The sequence below is a fragment of the Zootoca vivipara genome, chromosome 7 (assembly GCF_965207765.1).
Source record: "Zootoca vivipara chromosome 7, rZooViv2.hap1.1, whole genome shotgun sequence".
Lineage (NCBI taxonomy): Eukaryota > Metazoa > Chordata > Lepidosauria > Squamata > Lacertidae > Zootoca > Zootoca vivipara.
Genome location: NC_142590.1, coordinates 86,033,365 through 86,046,463, shown reverse-complemented (window position 1 = coordinate 86,046,463; position 13,099 = coordinate 86,033,365). Strand labels below are relative to the sequence as shown.

At 43.9% G+C, this 13,099-nt stretch overlaps 1 protein-coding gene across 2 annotated transcripts in view; it reads left to right on the top strand.

Annotated features, from left to right (window-relative positions):
- Positions 1 to 13,099, top strand: part of LAMA5 (laminin subunit alpha 5) — a 191,505-nt gene that overhangs the window by 76,930 nt on the left and 101,476 nt on the right. For both annotated transcript variants that reach the window (XM_035123974.3, XM_035123973.3), the window contains exons 4-6: positions 4,488 to 4,606; positions 7,867 to 8,037; positions 10,106 to 10,203. In XM_035123974.3, coding sequence (XP_034979865.3) covers positions 4,488 to 4,606; positions 7,867 to 8,037; positions 10,106 to 10,203 — 388 coding nt within the window. The remainder of the gene's footprint in view (positions 1 to 4,487; positions 4,607 to 7,866; positions 8,038 to 10,105; positions 10,204 to 13,099) is intronic.

The following is a 13,099-nucleotide window of genomic DNA, read 5'->3' as shown; positions in this document are numbered from 1 at the left end:
CCCTTCTTCCAAGTGATGTGGATAAGCAGTAGTAGTAGTAATAATAATAATAATAATAATAGTGTAAGTTCTTAACATTCTTACATCTTGTCACAAGACTTCATGTCTGCTGTCTGAAGTTAAGATTAATACTAGTGTCCCCCCATCATTGTATATGAATGTCACAAATATATTAAAGTTTGTATTTCAGAATGTTTTTGGGAGTCTAATGTTCTTCTGAATATCCCACTCATTTTCAGAGTAAGCTGGAGTAGTTAGCTCCCTCCCTCTCTGAACCCATAAGTATCTTTCACAAACCCCTTCTTGCTTTTGTCTTTTGATCACAAGTTTTGCATGCTGCTTGGGCATATGCTTTGAGTGGCGAGATGGTTCAACGCCTTGTCTTTGTTTTTACTCAGAAGCAGATTTTTCACTTAGCACAGCATCTTTCTTATTTGCACAAAATGGCCCTGTTTGGACACTAGTTTAGAGACCCACCCATCTTTGACCTCTGTAGGCATTAAGCCCAGCTATGTCGCTTCTTGGCAGACATTTTTATCTAATTAGTTGGCAGTGCCAAGACCAATTTGGCAGGACCATAGCTATATCAATTTATTATAGGACATGGGAAGAAGAGGTGAATGTTTTCTGAAGTCTCGTTTCCTCATTGTTTGTGGTCCCAAGTTGGCTTTGGAAGAGGAGCCTGTTTCTGTTTCCTGCAGCCTAGACGATTGGCATTGCCGACCAGACATTTAGGGATGTCTGTTCTTCCTCCGGTAGTTCCCTGGGAAAGGGAAATTAAGGAAATTGGACAAGAGAATTTATTTCTGAGTTTGATGTTGCCTGCTGGTTTCCAGAGCAGAATCTGAGACATGCTTTACCAAGGAGCGCCAGCTTGTTCTGCAAATATATCATTATGAAGCTCGCAGAGAGCAGCCAAGCAACTCTGAGCATGTCAGGCACCAGGTCCTCCAGGGAGCCAAAACAGTAATTGGTAGAAGATGTGGAGTTGATCTTTACTGTGATCTTTTAAACAGAAAAACCTGGTGAAGGAGTGCCTGGAAAGACTATACGGTGAATTATCCCCTTGGGTGTGATTCCACCCCTAATTTCTATGACAGTGTGTATCTGTGAGCTCATTAGGTTTCCTTTGTGGTTGGAAGAACAAGAAGCATGTTTATCTTAAAATGAGTTTCCCTCTCCCAAATAGTAGTGGAATATTTTTATTTAATGACTCACATTTTATTCATTTTCTTCCTGTTTCAAGAAACCTTCTGCTGAAAGATGCCCAAGGGCTATCAGTGGTAGCTAAGGTGGTCCTTCCTCTTCTGTTCACTGTTTCTTAACTCTAGTTTCTTCTTTATGGTCTCTGTGCAGGTGCACTCGTTGCATTCTGCACATGTGCAGAGTATAGTTTGGAGCCTTCTAGAGCTTAAGTCAATGCATTTTTGGTAGCAGATACACTCCCAATTGTCTAACATTAATAGAGGCGCTTCTATAGTTTGGAATATTTCCTGTAGCAAAGGGACAAACCCAAATCAAAGGTTACTAAAAGTTTTGGATTATTCTCATAGGGTGTACAAAGTCTTCATTCAGTTGCAAAACAGTATTGGGTGTCATAGCCAGCAGTTAGCTTGCAAATGAATTTTGCATGAGAAAGTCAATTGACATTTTTTTGCTTAGCAATTTAAATCATGATGCTTTTTCTCTGTTCACATATTGTGGTGATCCAAAAGGTTTGTTGTGTTGTGTGTTTGGAAAGAAGAGCCACCCGTCACAACAAAACTCAAAACCCATTCCTCCTCCTCCTCCTCCTCCTCCTCCTCCTCCTCCTCCTCCTCCTCCTCCTCCTCCTCCTCCTCCTCCTCCTCCTCTTCTTCTTCTTCTTCTTCTTCTTCTTCTTCTTCTTCTTCTTCTTCTTCTTCTTCTTCTTCTTCTTCTTCTTCTTCTTCTTCTTCTTCTTCTTCTTCTTCTTCTTCTTCTTCTTCTGGTGCTTGAGTGCTCTCCAGCCTCTTCCTTCCAGTCTCCAAAAAACAGAAGCTTATCTGCCCTCCCACCACTCTCCCATTCCGTTTGCTAGCTGTTTCTGCCACAATAGAAGAGTCAAAGACACTTGTCCTTCCCATATCCCACCCTCTACTCCAGTCTGCACATTTATTTCCCTCTGCTACCAAGGCCATTCATCCTGGGGTGGTCTCCTTTGAAACCGACCTCCAAACCTCCCTCTTAGCATGATAGAAGTTTGTATTTCAAAGGGGAACCAGACTTTTATAGAAAGTAACAGAGTCTGACCTTGCATGCTGCAAGCCCACATTCCACCTGTCGGTTATGGAACAGTGCCATGTGGCCGCCGGGTGCCAGGTGTATCTGGACACTTAACCAGCATGACTCGCAAGGAGGAGGAGAAAGAATTTGGCATGGTGGGGAGTCAGTGAGAGCGGGCAGCTGGTTCTCTCATTGCCTCCTTGGCCGTTGCATTCTCCAAACATTAGTGCTTCTCAAATGCACAGTGACTGAAGTTTCAAAACACTGCTCCAGTAGCATGAGGTACACCTCCTGGGCTTTGGTAAAAGTTGTGGCGCTAACTATATGTGATGTTAATTGTGAATAGTCAAACAACGTGCACTTAAATATATAAGGGTGATTTTCTTCAGGAATGTTTGTGCGTGTTTGTAAGGGTTAAAACCATCCACACCATGACCCTAGTCCTTCTCCCTCTCATTTGCCTCTCATTTGCTACTTCAGGTTTTCATGTGCCTGCATGCCTGCACACAATTACCCTCAGGCCTAGTTGGAACCTCAGTTGCGGGTTTTGAAGAAATCACTCTTCAGCCAGTTCTGGATATTTTTGTTGTGTACCAGCTACTTATATTAGGCCCTCTAAATCCATGTAAAGGTAAAGGGTAAAGGGACCCCTGACCATTAGGTCCAGTCGTGACCGACTCTGGGGCTGTGGCGCTCATCTTGCATTTTTGGCCGAGGGAGCCGGCGTACAGCTTCCAGGTCATGTGGCCAGCATGACAAAGCCGCTTCTGGCGAACCAGAGCAGCACACGGAAACACCGTTTACCTTCCCGTTGTTTATCTACTTGCACTTTGATGTGCTTTCGAACTGCTAGGTTGGCAGGAGCTGGGACCAAGCAATGGGAGCTCACCCCATCGCAGGGATTCGAACCGCCAACCTTCTGATCGGCAAACCCTAGGCTCTGTGGCTTAACCCACAGCACCACCCGTGTCCCCTAAATCCAGGCTCCGCTGAAATGCTGTCTTTCGTGATGACCATTTTACTTATTTTTGGTTCTTACTTATTTGATACCTAGCTCTCTTACCAGTTCATGAACGCTCTGGAGCTGTTTGCTGAGCAATGCCCTATCCTCTATTAGAGAAGTGCTGTGGTGTCAGTTTCAAGATTTGGAGGTGGGTGGGGAGTTCCTGGGGCACTGTAGCATGTCTTCCTTAGCGTAGCCAGTTAGCTTAGCCATTCTTGGCAGGAATCAAAAGCTCGGTTCCTTCTGCAGTTGTTTCTGGACAGGCCTTGAGGGAGTGCATTGGGACCTGTGCCTGGGATAGTAAGATTTCCAACTCCAAATCTGCATGGGGCTTGCATTCTGATAAAAGCTGCTGGGATAAGGAAGGCAGGTCCATGTTCCTTTGCACCAGCATTGCAGGTTTCCAGACACTTTTCAGAGTGCCAGCTAATGGCTCTTTCACAAATGCATAGGAATCATAAGATGAGTCACGCCATTGGTCCACCTTGCTCATTATTGTCTACACTGACCTGCAGTGGCTCTCTCCCAGCCCTGTCTGGAGATGCTGGGGATGGAACCTGGGACCTTCTGTATGCTAAGCAGATGCTCTCTCGTTGCGTTGCAACCCTCCCCCAAAGTAGCCAGCATTGCACTTTGTAGGATATTCCATTCAAAGCGTTATGTTAAAAAAAGAGCTCACCCTGGATCCCTAGTGCTCCATGTCCATTTTCTGCGTTTGCCCTATCTTATTTCATTTCTGGCATTCATACTGGAGAGCTGATGTCATGTCCTATCAAAGAAATCAGAGAGTTCTTTTTTATACTTGGCTCTGCCTCAAACTCACTAGGTAGCCTTAGGCAAGCCACTCTCCCTCAGCCTCTGGAACCATAGAATCGTAGAATTGTAGAGTTGGAAGGGACCCCAAGAGTCATAGAATCATGGAGTCAAAGAATCTTAGAGTTGGAAGGGACCCTGAGGGTCATCTAGTCCAACCCCCTGCAGTGCAGGAAACTCAGCTAAAGCATCCGTGACAGATGGCCATCCAACCTCTGCTTTAAAACCCTCCCAGGGAAGGTTTGTAAATATACTAATATTGGAAGATAATATTGATCTGCTTTACAGGGATGACGTGAGGATTACACTGAAGTGAAGTAGCTGAAGTGCTTTGAATATTTGGAAGTTCTAATATAATTGCAGAATATTATTAATATTTCATTTTACACAACTAAAATGTTCGCCTCTTGACTTCTCTGCTCAATAGCTTCCAAGAGAGATTGTATAGAGAAATTTGGCCTGAGGACACTGGAACGGATAACCAAAGACAACGATGCCATCTGCACCACTGAATACTCCCGAATTGTGCCCTTGGAGAATGGCGAGGTAAAACTCTTTCATTTTTTTGTTTGGCTGTGTATCAAAGCAGTGATGTGGGTTGGATTCCCCCCCCCCCCGTGCTTAATTTTTCTGTGGGAAAAAAACTGCTTTGTAAGTTCAATAGGAACTATGAATGGATTTGACAAGCATAGCAGTTTGAAACTTTTTAGCATTCTTTAATAAATACGAGTAAAATTAGCATGCTTAATTTGATCTATGGCACCAGAAACTATGCAAACTGACAATTTTCAGATGCAAATTAGCCTAATTTGTGTAGGATTTCTCCCCCCACCCCGAAAACCCACACCACCCAGTTCAAGTCCTGTATTTAAAATGATCAATGCTAAATTAACATAAGGTATGAAGGATACCCCTGGATTTTCATATGTTGATGTTTCTAAGAGCATGAGCCTGTGTTGAATATTATCACTGGGTAACCTTGGGCAAACCTATGTATACTATTGGAATTATATAGTGGGAATAAAATGACTTGCCTTACAGGGTTGTTGTGATACTTCATGGGAGGGAGGAAAGGCACTTCAAATAAAGAGTTGTATAGAGCATTACAAGCCCCTGGAAGTTCTGTCCAGCCTTTGGTTTCTAAGTCTCCTTCAAGCATTATATACCTTTCCAAACTACCGTATATTCTGTGGCCATGAGACATAGAAATTATTTTTAGAAATGAAAGATTGGGTTCTTGGGATTCCAAACTTTGTACCTACCGTCTGTCCAATTCCATTCTTGCCCAGAAGAGTCATGGAAATGGAAGATACGCTCTGCGGCGATATTCCTTTCTCTTAGGAGATAAGAAAGCTGCCTCCCTGTCCAGCCCAGTGAACTTTACCTTTCTGAATGTTTCTTGAGTTATCCAAAGCTGATAATAGGCCATGGGATATTGCGCCTGGGAAACTCTGGCACATCCTGTTGCTAAATTCTGCTGTAATCTTGAGTCATGCTGGCGGAACTCCTCCAGCTGTGCAGATGCTGTGTTCCAGGACACAAACTGCTGCAGTTGTAAAGGGTTGCGGTGGGGTGTAAAGAGTTCATTCAACCACAGACATGCTTGTCCTCAAAGCAAAGCATTATGTTTAAGCAGGAGGAGGGGGGCGATTTATGGGGGGCGGGGTGGGAGACAATGTCTGGGAACGCAAGGAAGTGCAGAATAATTTTGGTTAATTTTTTACCAAAGGGATTAATTCAATTTTTTAGGGGCATGTTTGCATTTTTCAGCACTTGGTGAAATAATAAAGAGAGATTTGATTAGCAGCTGCTCAGATTGGAATGGAGTGCAGCTCAGTTGAAACAGATTCATCCATGTATGGGATTTTGTTCGTTGCAGCTAAGGTCTCTGTTGCCTTGTGCCTAAAGATGCCTTGTTCGTTCCCCACGTACCCCCTGAGATACCTTGCATTTGTGAAAACTGCAGAATGTTTAAATGAAGAAATCCAGAATTGTATGTGATACTGGCATGACGTGTTAAGTTTGTCATATCGAATGCTGAAATTGATTATAGCTGAGTTTTTATTATTATTATTATTATTGCTTCGCGACGTGGTGTATGTTGGATTGGATCCCTTTGGAATGAATTAGTGGGCCTTAAATCCTGACTAAGTTATCCCACTGATCTCAATAAGAATTTAAGAACAAAAGAAGAACCCTTTGGGATCAGGGTTTCCCATGTATAGCATCCTGTTCTCACAGTGGTCAACTAGATGCCTATGGGAAGCTCACAAGGAAGACCACAGCACCAGGGACGTAGCCAGGATCAAAATTAGGGGGGGCAAGGGGTAAGGGGCGGGGCCAAGGCACAGGGGAGGGGCCACAGTGGGGCAAGGAAAGCCATGGGGGCGAGGGGGCGCCAGGATCAGCCCGAAATCGGGCTGCTCCGACCCCCTCCTCCCCCTCCGCAACTGGCAGGGGCGAGGGGGGTGCCAGGATTAGCCCGAAATCGGGCTGCTCCGACCCCCTCCTCCCCCTCCGCGATCAGCAGGGGTGAGGGGGCGCCAGGATCAGCCCGAAATCTGGCTGTTCTGATTCCCTCCACCCCCGCCCCACAGCCAGCAAGGGAGAAGGGAGACGTCCCTTCTAGCCGGCTGGCTGTGGGGCGGGTGGAGGGAAAGCCCCAGAGCCACGCAAAGCGTTTGGCTGGCTTTCCCTCCACCCGCCCCACAGCCAGCCAGCTAGAAGGGATGTCTCCGTTCTCCCTGGCTGGCTGTGGGGTGGGCGGAGGGAAAGCCAGCCAAACGGTTTGTGTGGTTCTGGGGCTTTCCTTCCACCCGCCCCACAGCCAGCCAGGGAGAAGGGAGACGGCAGCGGGCGGCGGCGGGCAGCGGGGCAGGCTGGCCACCAGCGGCCCTGCTTCTAGGGGGGCAACTGCCCCCTCCTGCCCCCCTGCCTACGCCCATGCACAGCACAACAGCGCTCTTCCCACTTGTGATTCCCTATAGCTGCTGTTAGAGGCACACCACTTCCAACAATGGAGGTAGTACAAACCCATCATGGTTAGTAGCCATTGACAGCGAATGAGAACCTTTAGCTAACTTAGCTTGGGTCAACCTGGTTATGCCAACCCCACTTACTTTTCAATGGCAAGCTATAACTGGTCAGTTTACCTTTCTGTAGTTTGTACATTCCTATTTTGTGTGCAAGAGCCAAGTTGACAATTGTTTACATTATTGAAAGACCATTTACAGAGAACCAGTGATTCCTTTTGATAAGAATGTTAGATCTAGACCTGGGAAGCTTTTGACATTTCAGTTGAGCCATGAGCGTGGCTTTGCGTGAGTCATAATCTTCTGTCCTCAATTCGTTATCTGTAAAATGGGAGCAGTTGTGGCTTACCTCTGAGGTTTGCTGCATGGAGGAATAAGATAAGAACATATTGGGCTGGATTCAGTTAACAGGTCCCACTAGCAGAAACCCACTCAGAGACTTCTGCTGGTGCAATGGGGCTTCCCCCCCCTCTTCCCCCACCCCCTAAATTAACTCTGGGGGGTAGGGAGAATCCCTAGAACAGTGTGGTGTGGGAGGAGAGATTGTTCTGTTGGACAAGCAGAAATGCATGCACCGATACAACATTTTCAACAGTGTGATGCTGAATTCCCCCCATTGTTACTTGCTCTGAGCATAGTAGTATAGTGTAATTTAAATGAGTAGATGAGAATTGTATTGATCCACTGCTATAGTGAAGCATATTTCCGGACTGAGAAACACACACATTTTCTATTACCTGAAATATTCCTCTCTTTCTCACTCTGTTCCTACAGATTGTGGTCTCTTTGGTGAACGGGCGTCCAGGAGCCATGAACTTCTCTTATTCTCCTCTGTTAAGGAATTTCACCAAAGCCACCAACATTCGATTACGCTTCCTGCGGACTAACACCCTCCTTGGGCATCTGATGGGAAAGGCCTTACGAGACCCGACCGTGACCAGGAGGGTGAGATGCTTCTAGGCTCCTCTTTGCTTATCAGTCAAATCACTGGCGTGGGAGCAGTAGCTTTTGGGAACATTTGAGAGATGAGTAAATGTACAGAGTACCATGGTATCCAACCTGGATTTAAATTGCACTTCGCATGTTACCAGTTTCTCATGCGGAAGTGAAGGCGTGTTGTAATAAATGGCAATGCTATGTGCATGTAAACGGCTGCAGTATATACAACAGGATTTAAATCTTGCATTTGGGCTTTATTTTCTCTCCTTGCAATAAATTGCAAGTGGGGTAAGGAGGGATCTACACAGAAAAAAATGTCAGGGTCAGCTGATTTAAAATAGCATGTAAAATTCATTTTAAAAGATTTTAAAGTTCTGCCATGGATTGGATATCCCTTTGGAATATATGCCCAGTAGCACATTCATATACAGTGGTGCCTCGCTTAACGAATGCCCTGCTTAACGAAATTTCCGCTTAATGAAAGGTTTTTTCTAGCGGAGGTTGCCTCGCTAGACGAATTCGTTTTACGAAAAATTCGTCTAGCGAATCGCGGTTTCCCATAGGAATGCATTGAAATTCAATTAATGCGTTCCTATGGGCAAATTATTTTTTTTTAAAAAAAGTTCAATGCATTCCTATTGGATTCGCTAGACGAATTTTTCGTCATAAGAAAAGACCCATGGAACGAATTAAATTCGTCTAGCGAGGCACCATTGTATGAGTTTAAGCCTATTCTGAAAGTATATTATGACCAAAATTATTTAATATATTCTCAAAAGAAATGTAATTTAAAAATTAAACAAAAAACATTCCTTGCTCAATTAAAAAGTCCCTAGCCCTCTATACGTACGTGTGATACTTTGTTATGTAAGATTCCCACCCATAACACCAATTATGCATGGCCAACAGATCAACCCTTCCTATGGAGATACATTTTGGACTTTGATATCCTTGTTGCAGTCTACCAAACAGCACAGTTGTGGAGAGAGTTACTGTATATGCAGATGTCTAAAGTAATAAATCTGCAATCTGCTTGGGAGTTGTGGGGAGAACATTGGTTGCCAACAAACAAACAAAGCCACCCACCCAACAACACTTGAGGCACCTGCTGATTGCTACACACAACTTCCTTGGCAAAGTCCAGCATGGGGGATATCTCAGTCTGCTTGTTCGTTAGCTCTGCAATAACCAGCAGGTGTTACTTACTGTAGCCAGCAAAAACTGCACTGAAGAGGCTTTAAGTATGCAGCTGGTGCTGCCAGACGAAGGAAGAAATGCCCCAAAGTATCATTTAAAGAAATAAAACCTATTGGTTTCCCTTGGTAGGGGTGGGTGTTGTCTTGCACCTCCCACAAAAAACGAGAGAGATCAACTAGGTCATTAAATATCTGCTCAGAGGCTCTGCAGATTTCCAAGCCCTGTATGTTTTTATCCAGGCATACAGAAAAAAATTAAAATGTATTTATTGACATTTTTCAGATTGATGGTGGTCTGCTCATAGAACAGAGACAATAAAGAGCAAACTTTGCAAATTGTTTAGCCTTGCCTGGTATAATGTCCTGGGCCTTCAGTTTTACTAAGCCCTAGAGGCTGAATGCCCTGAATGCTTTCTGTCTGGCCCTTGGAGACTTCATTAGGCCATATACCACATTGGACCTGCTAGTGCCTCTAGCTTGTCTGTTGCTCAGTACCCATGGCATTTCTGTGATGTCACCCTAAAGCTGCATTGTGACAAGCAGGGTTATGAATACTGTTGCCATGTCACTGTAAGTCTCTGATCTTCTCCCACACCCTGTATAGTAGCCAGTGTGGGCAATCACCAGGCAGGACAGAGGTGCTAATGCTGCTCTGCTCTTCCTGTAAGGAATGCTTCTTTGACTGATGCATCCATCATTCAAGAATAAATTTGTAAAGGATGCGTCAGATGGAATCCTATCACTGACAAAGTTTGAGTTATTTATCTTGAATTAGTTGGGCATTTGTGCCATGAGGTTATTCCTTTGTACAGTATGGGAGAGAATATATGGCCGATGTCTGCAAAGTGACATGGACAAACCATTCTGCGATCTTTTAGTATTACTACAGCATCAAAGATATCAGCATTGGAGGACGGTGTGTATGCCATGGTCACGCTGACGTCTGTGATGCCAAAGACCCTACGGATCCTTATAGGTAAGACTTCTGTTGAAAAACACCATGCCTAGATAGAACAATGTGTAAAGAATTGAACTAAGAATGATAGTTGGTGAAAGGAAAACAAGGTTCATAATGCAATGGAGGGACTGAAAGATGAATTTTGCTGTAAGTCAGCAGAGCCAGTTCTGCCAAAAGACAAGGTGTAATGTGATGATAGATAGATAGATAGATAGATAGATAGATAGATAGATAGATAGATAGATAAGCTGCATTCTAAAGCAAGATTCTCCCCATGTTAATTTGCACTTTACTCTATCACCTGCCTCCTAGATTACCAACTTCACCTAGATTATGTTGTCATACTTAGAGTTTAATCCAGTACAGCGGCTCATGCAACATTCAAATATGAGTCAAACCAAATCACTTGAACCAGAGCCATGTGCTACCCAGAAAGGTGGTCAGTTAGCTTTTTGTTGCAAACCCAGAACTGTTTATTGAGCTGATATAAGAAAAAATGTTTTCTTAGCCCTTCAACAGAACTTAAAAGTTTCTGACAAGTAGAAGGAAAGAATCTAACATTCAGAACAGAATTTCCAGTGATTCAGTTCAGTATATAAACCAGCCTCAGATTGATCCAGTTCTGAAGCATACAGGGTTGATTCCACAGTGTGTAAAACAAACATTTCATGGGAAGATGTGAGTTGGGTGATCACACTGTCTGTGCAGAACAAATAGGAGAACATAGGAGGAGCTTTTCTGGGTCAGGCCAGAGTTCCACCTAGTCCAGCATCCTGTTCTCACAAATAGCAGCACACAGCACTATGCTCTCTTGCAGTTTCCAGCAACTGCCCTCCAAATGCAGGAAGCACATAGCCATCATAGCCAGTAGCCTTCAAATTTGTGAATGTTACATATTAATGTAACAATTTGCCAGGATAGGCACCTTGAAGAACATTGCTATATATGTTTACTTGCTGCAGATTGGCAATATAAATTTCCTGTCTGTTTTATCTGTGGCTTATTTGGAAGTCCCACACCTCCATAACTTCCCATGTGATCATGAGCAATAAATATTTATTTGTGAACATCTACTATTTCACAATTTGCATGGCACTTTGCATTATATATTTAGTGTTATTATATACCAGTTACCCCTTGCTTCCTTTTCTTTGATCTAGTTCTACCATCTGCATTTGATTTCTTCCTTAGTGATAAAGATGATACACCATCAACCTGCTTTTATGTTAGGCTTTTAAGCATTTCATCTACCTTCTTCTTTCTTTGGTTTTCTAAGAACTTCAGCCTTAGGCTTCAATCCTAAATGCATTTACCTAGTAGGATTTACATCTGAGTAGATCTGCTTAGGATTTCATTGTTTACATCTAGAGTTCACTGTTGCAAAGGTGGCCCTGTTTTCTGCAGTATTGTTCCTTGGGTGGGTGGAGTTTAAAATACGCTTCCCAAGAGCAATAGGGGGGAAAGTTTTCATTGGGCATTTTTAGCTCTCATAATACCTACTCAAAGAAAAGCTTCAAAGCACATGATTAGCGGGAATCGGAGCCAAAACTTTGTTCTTGAGGACACAGGAGCACAAACTTGGTTCCATGCCCTGGCCCTCATCATGTCTGGATTTTTAGACACTCACATATGAATGATAAGAGACGGCTCATATCCCTATCACCTAAATTTGTCGGGAGATAATGGGAATGGAAAATGTTGCCTTATTCCTTGTATTTGGAAAAGAAGTAGGGGCTGAAACAAGACTTTGCTGTGTAGTTGCCTCCTTTTCTAGGGGCTGCTGTTTTGCTCTTTCTCAATCTGCCTCCCTGTCCCACCCTGCAAACAACAACAGATTCCCTCTCCTTTCTGCTTCCCATCGGCACAGTTCTCTGATGTCTACTACGTTGTTTCTTTAACATCATGGTCCCAGATTGTGATCAAGAGCACGAGTTAATTCTGGAGAGGAGAACAGTTGCCTTGAAAGCCTGAGAAGTTTAGTCATAGGTGCTGCAGACTCATTTGTTTGGTTTATAGCAGACTAAACATAATTTAGAGTAGGAGCGACTGAACTATCCGTTTGTTGGCAAAGAATTCTTTCAAGGTCAGATTTTTTCATATATAACTGCCACCATCCTTTATAGGGTCCAATATTTTCACCGTGAGCCTGTCAAAATGAGGATAAGTGTTTGAGCCTCCAAGTTCCGTAATATCGGGCACTGTGCCTGGCTGTTCATTCAAGTGGACTCTTTCCGTTCATTTGGAGTGACCAGGATATGCAATGGTATCCTTTTCAATCTCCTAAATGGGAGCAAACTGTGAGAATTACAAACTCCTTCTTTAAAGTTTCCTCTCCAGCCTGAATCTCCAACGCCCCCATAAGACACACATGTAAGCATAACATCATCATAGGCATATAACTCCAGCCACCCCTAACCAGGGTTTTCTTCTTAACCAGTGTTTGAAACCAAGGTTTGACTAAGGGCAGCTGTGCAGGATCAGCATCTATAGAGCTAAATGGCCTATACTGGCGATGTGCGCAGGGATCCTCTCTGGTGCTGTTTTCTGTTGCTGGTGCATTGAGACCCCAAGTATACCCTGGAGAGAATGGGAGGGCTGTTCATTCCAGCTCTGCTTCCTGAGGTGAAATGTTCCTGTTCTCCGCTGCCAGTCCCTATTCCACTGCAGTGAGTTGGTGAGAAGCAGGCCTCATTCCTTCTTGGTATGGATGTGGCAGTCCTCAGCATGTATTTGAGACCGAAATGGGGAACACATCTCACCTGCATTTTGAAAGAGCACAGACAAAAACAGGAAAAAAAAGTTCTGCTCTCCTTAACACGATACAACTTCAACAAGGCAGACTTAAGGTAAAACACTGTGATGAAATATACAGACATATATTAAGAATGCACTTCTGTATTCTGCCTGTAGGTCA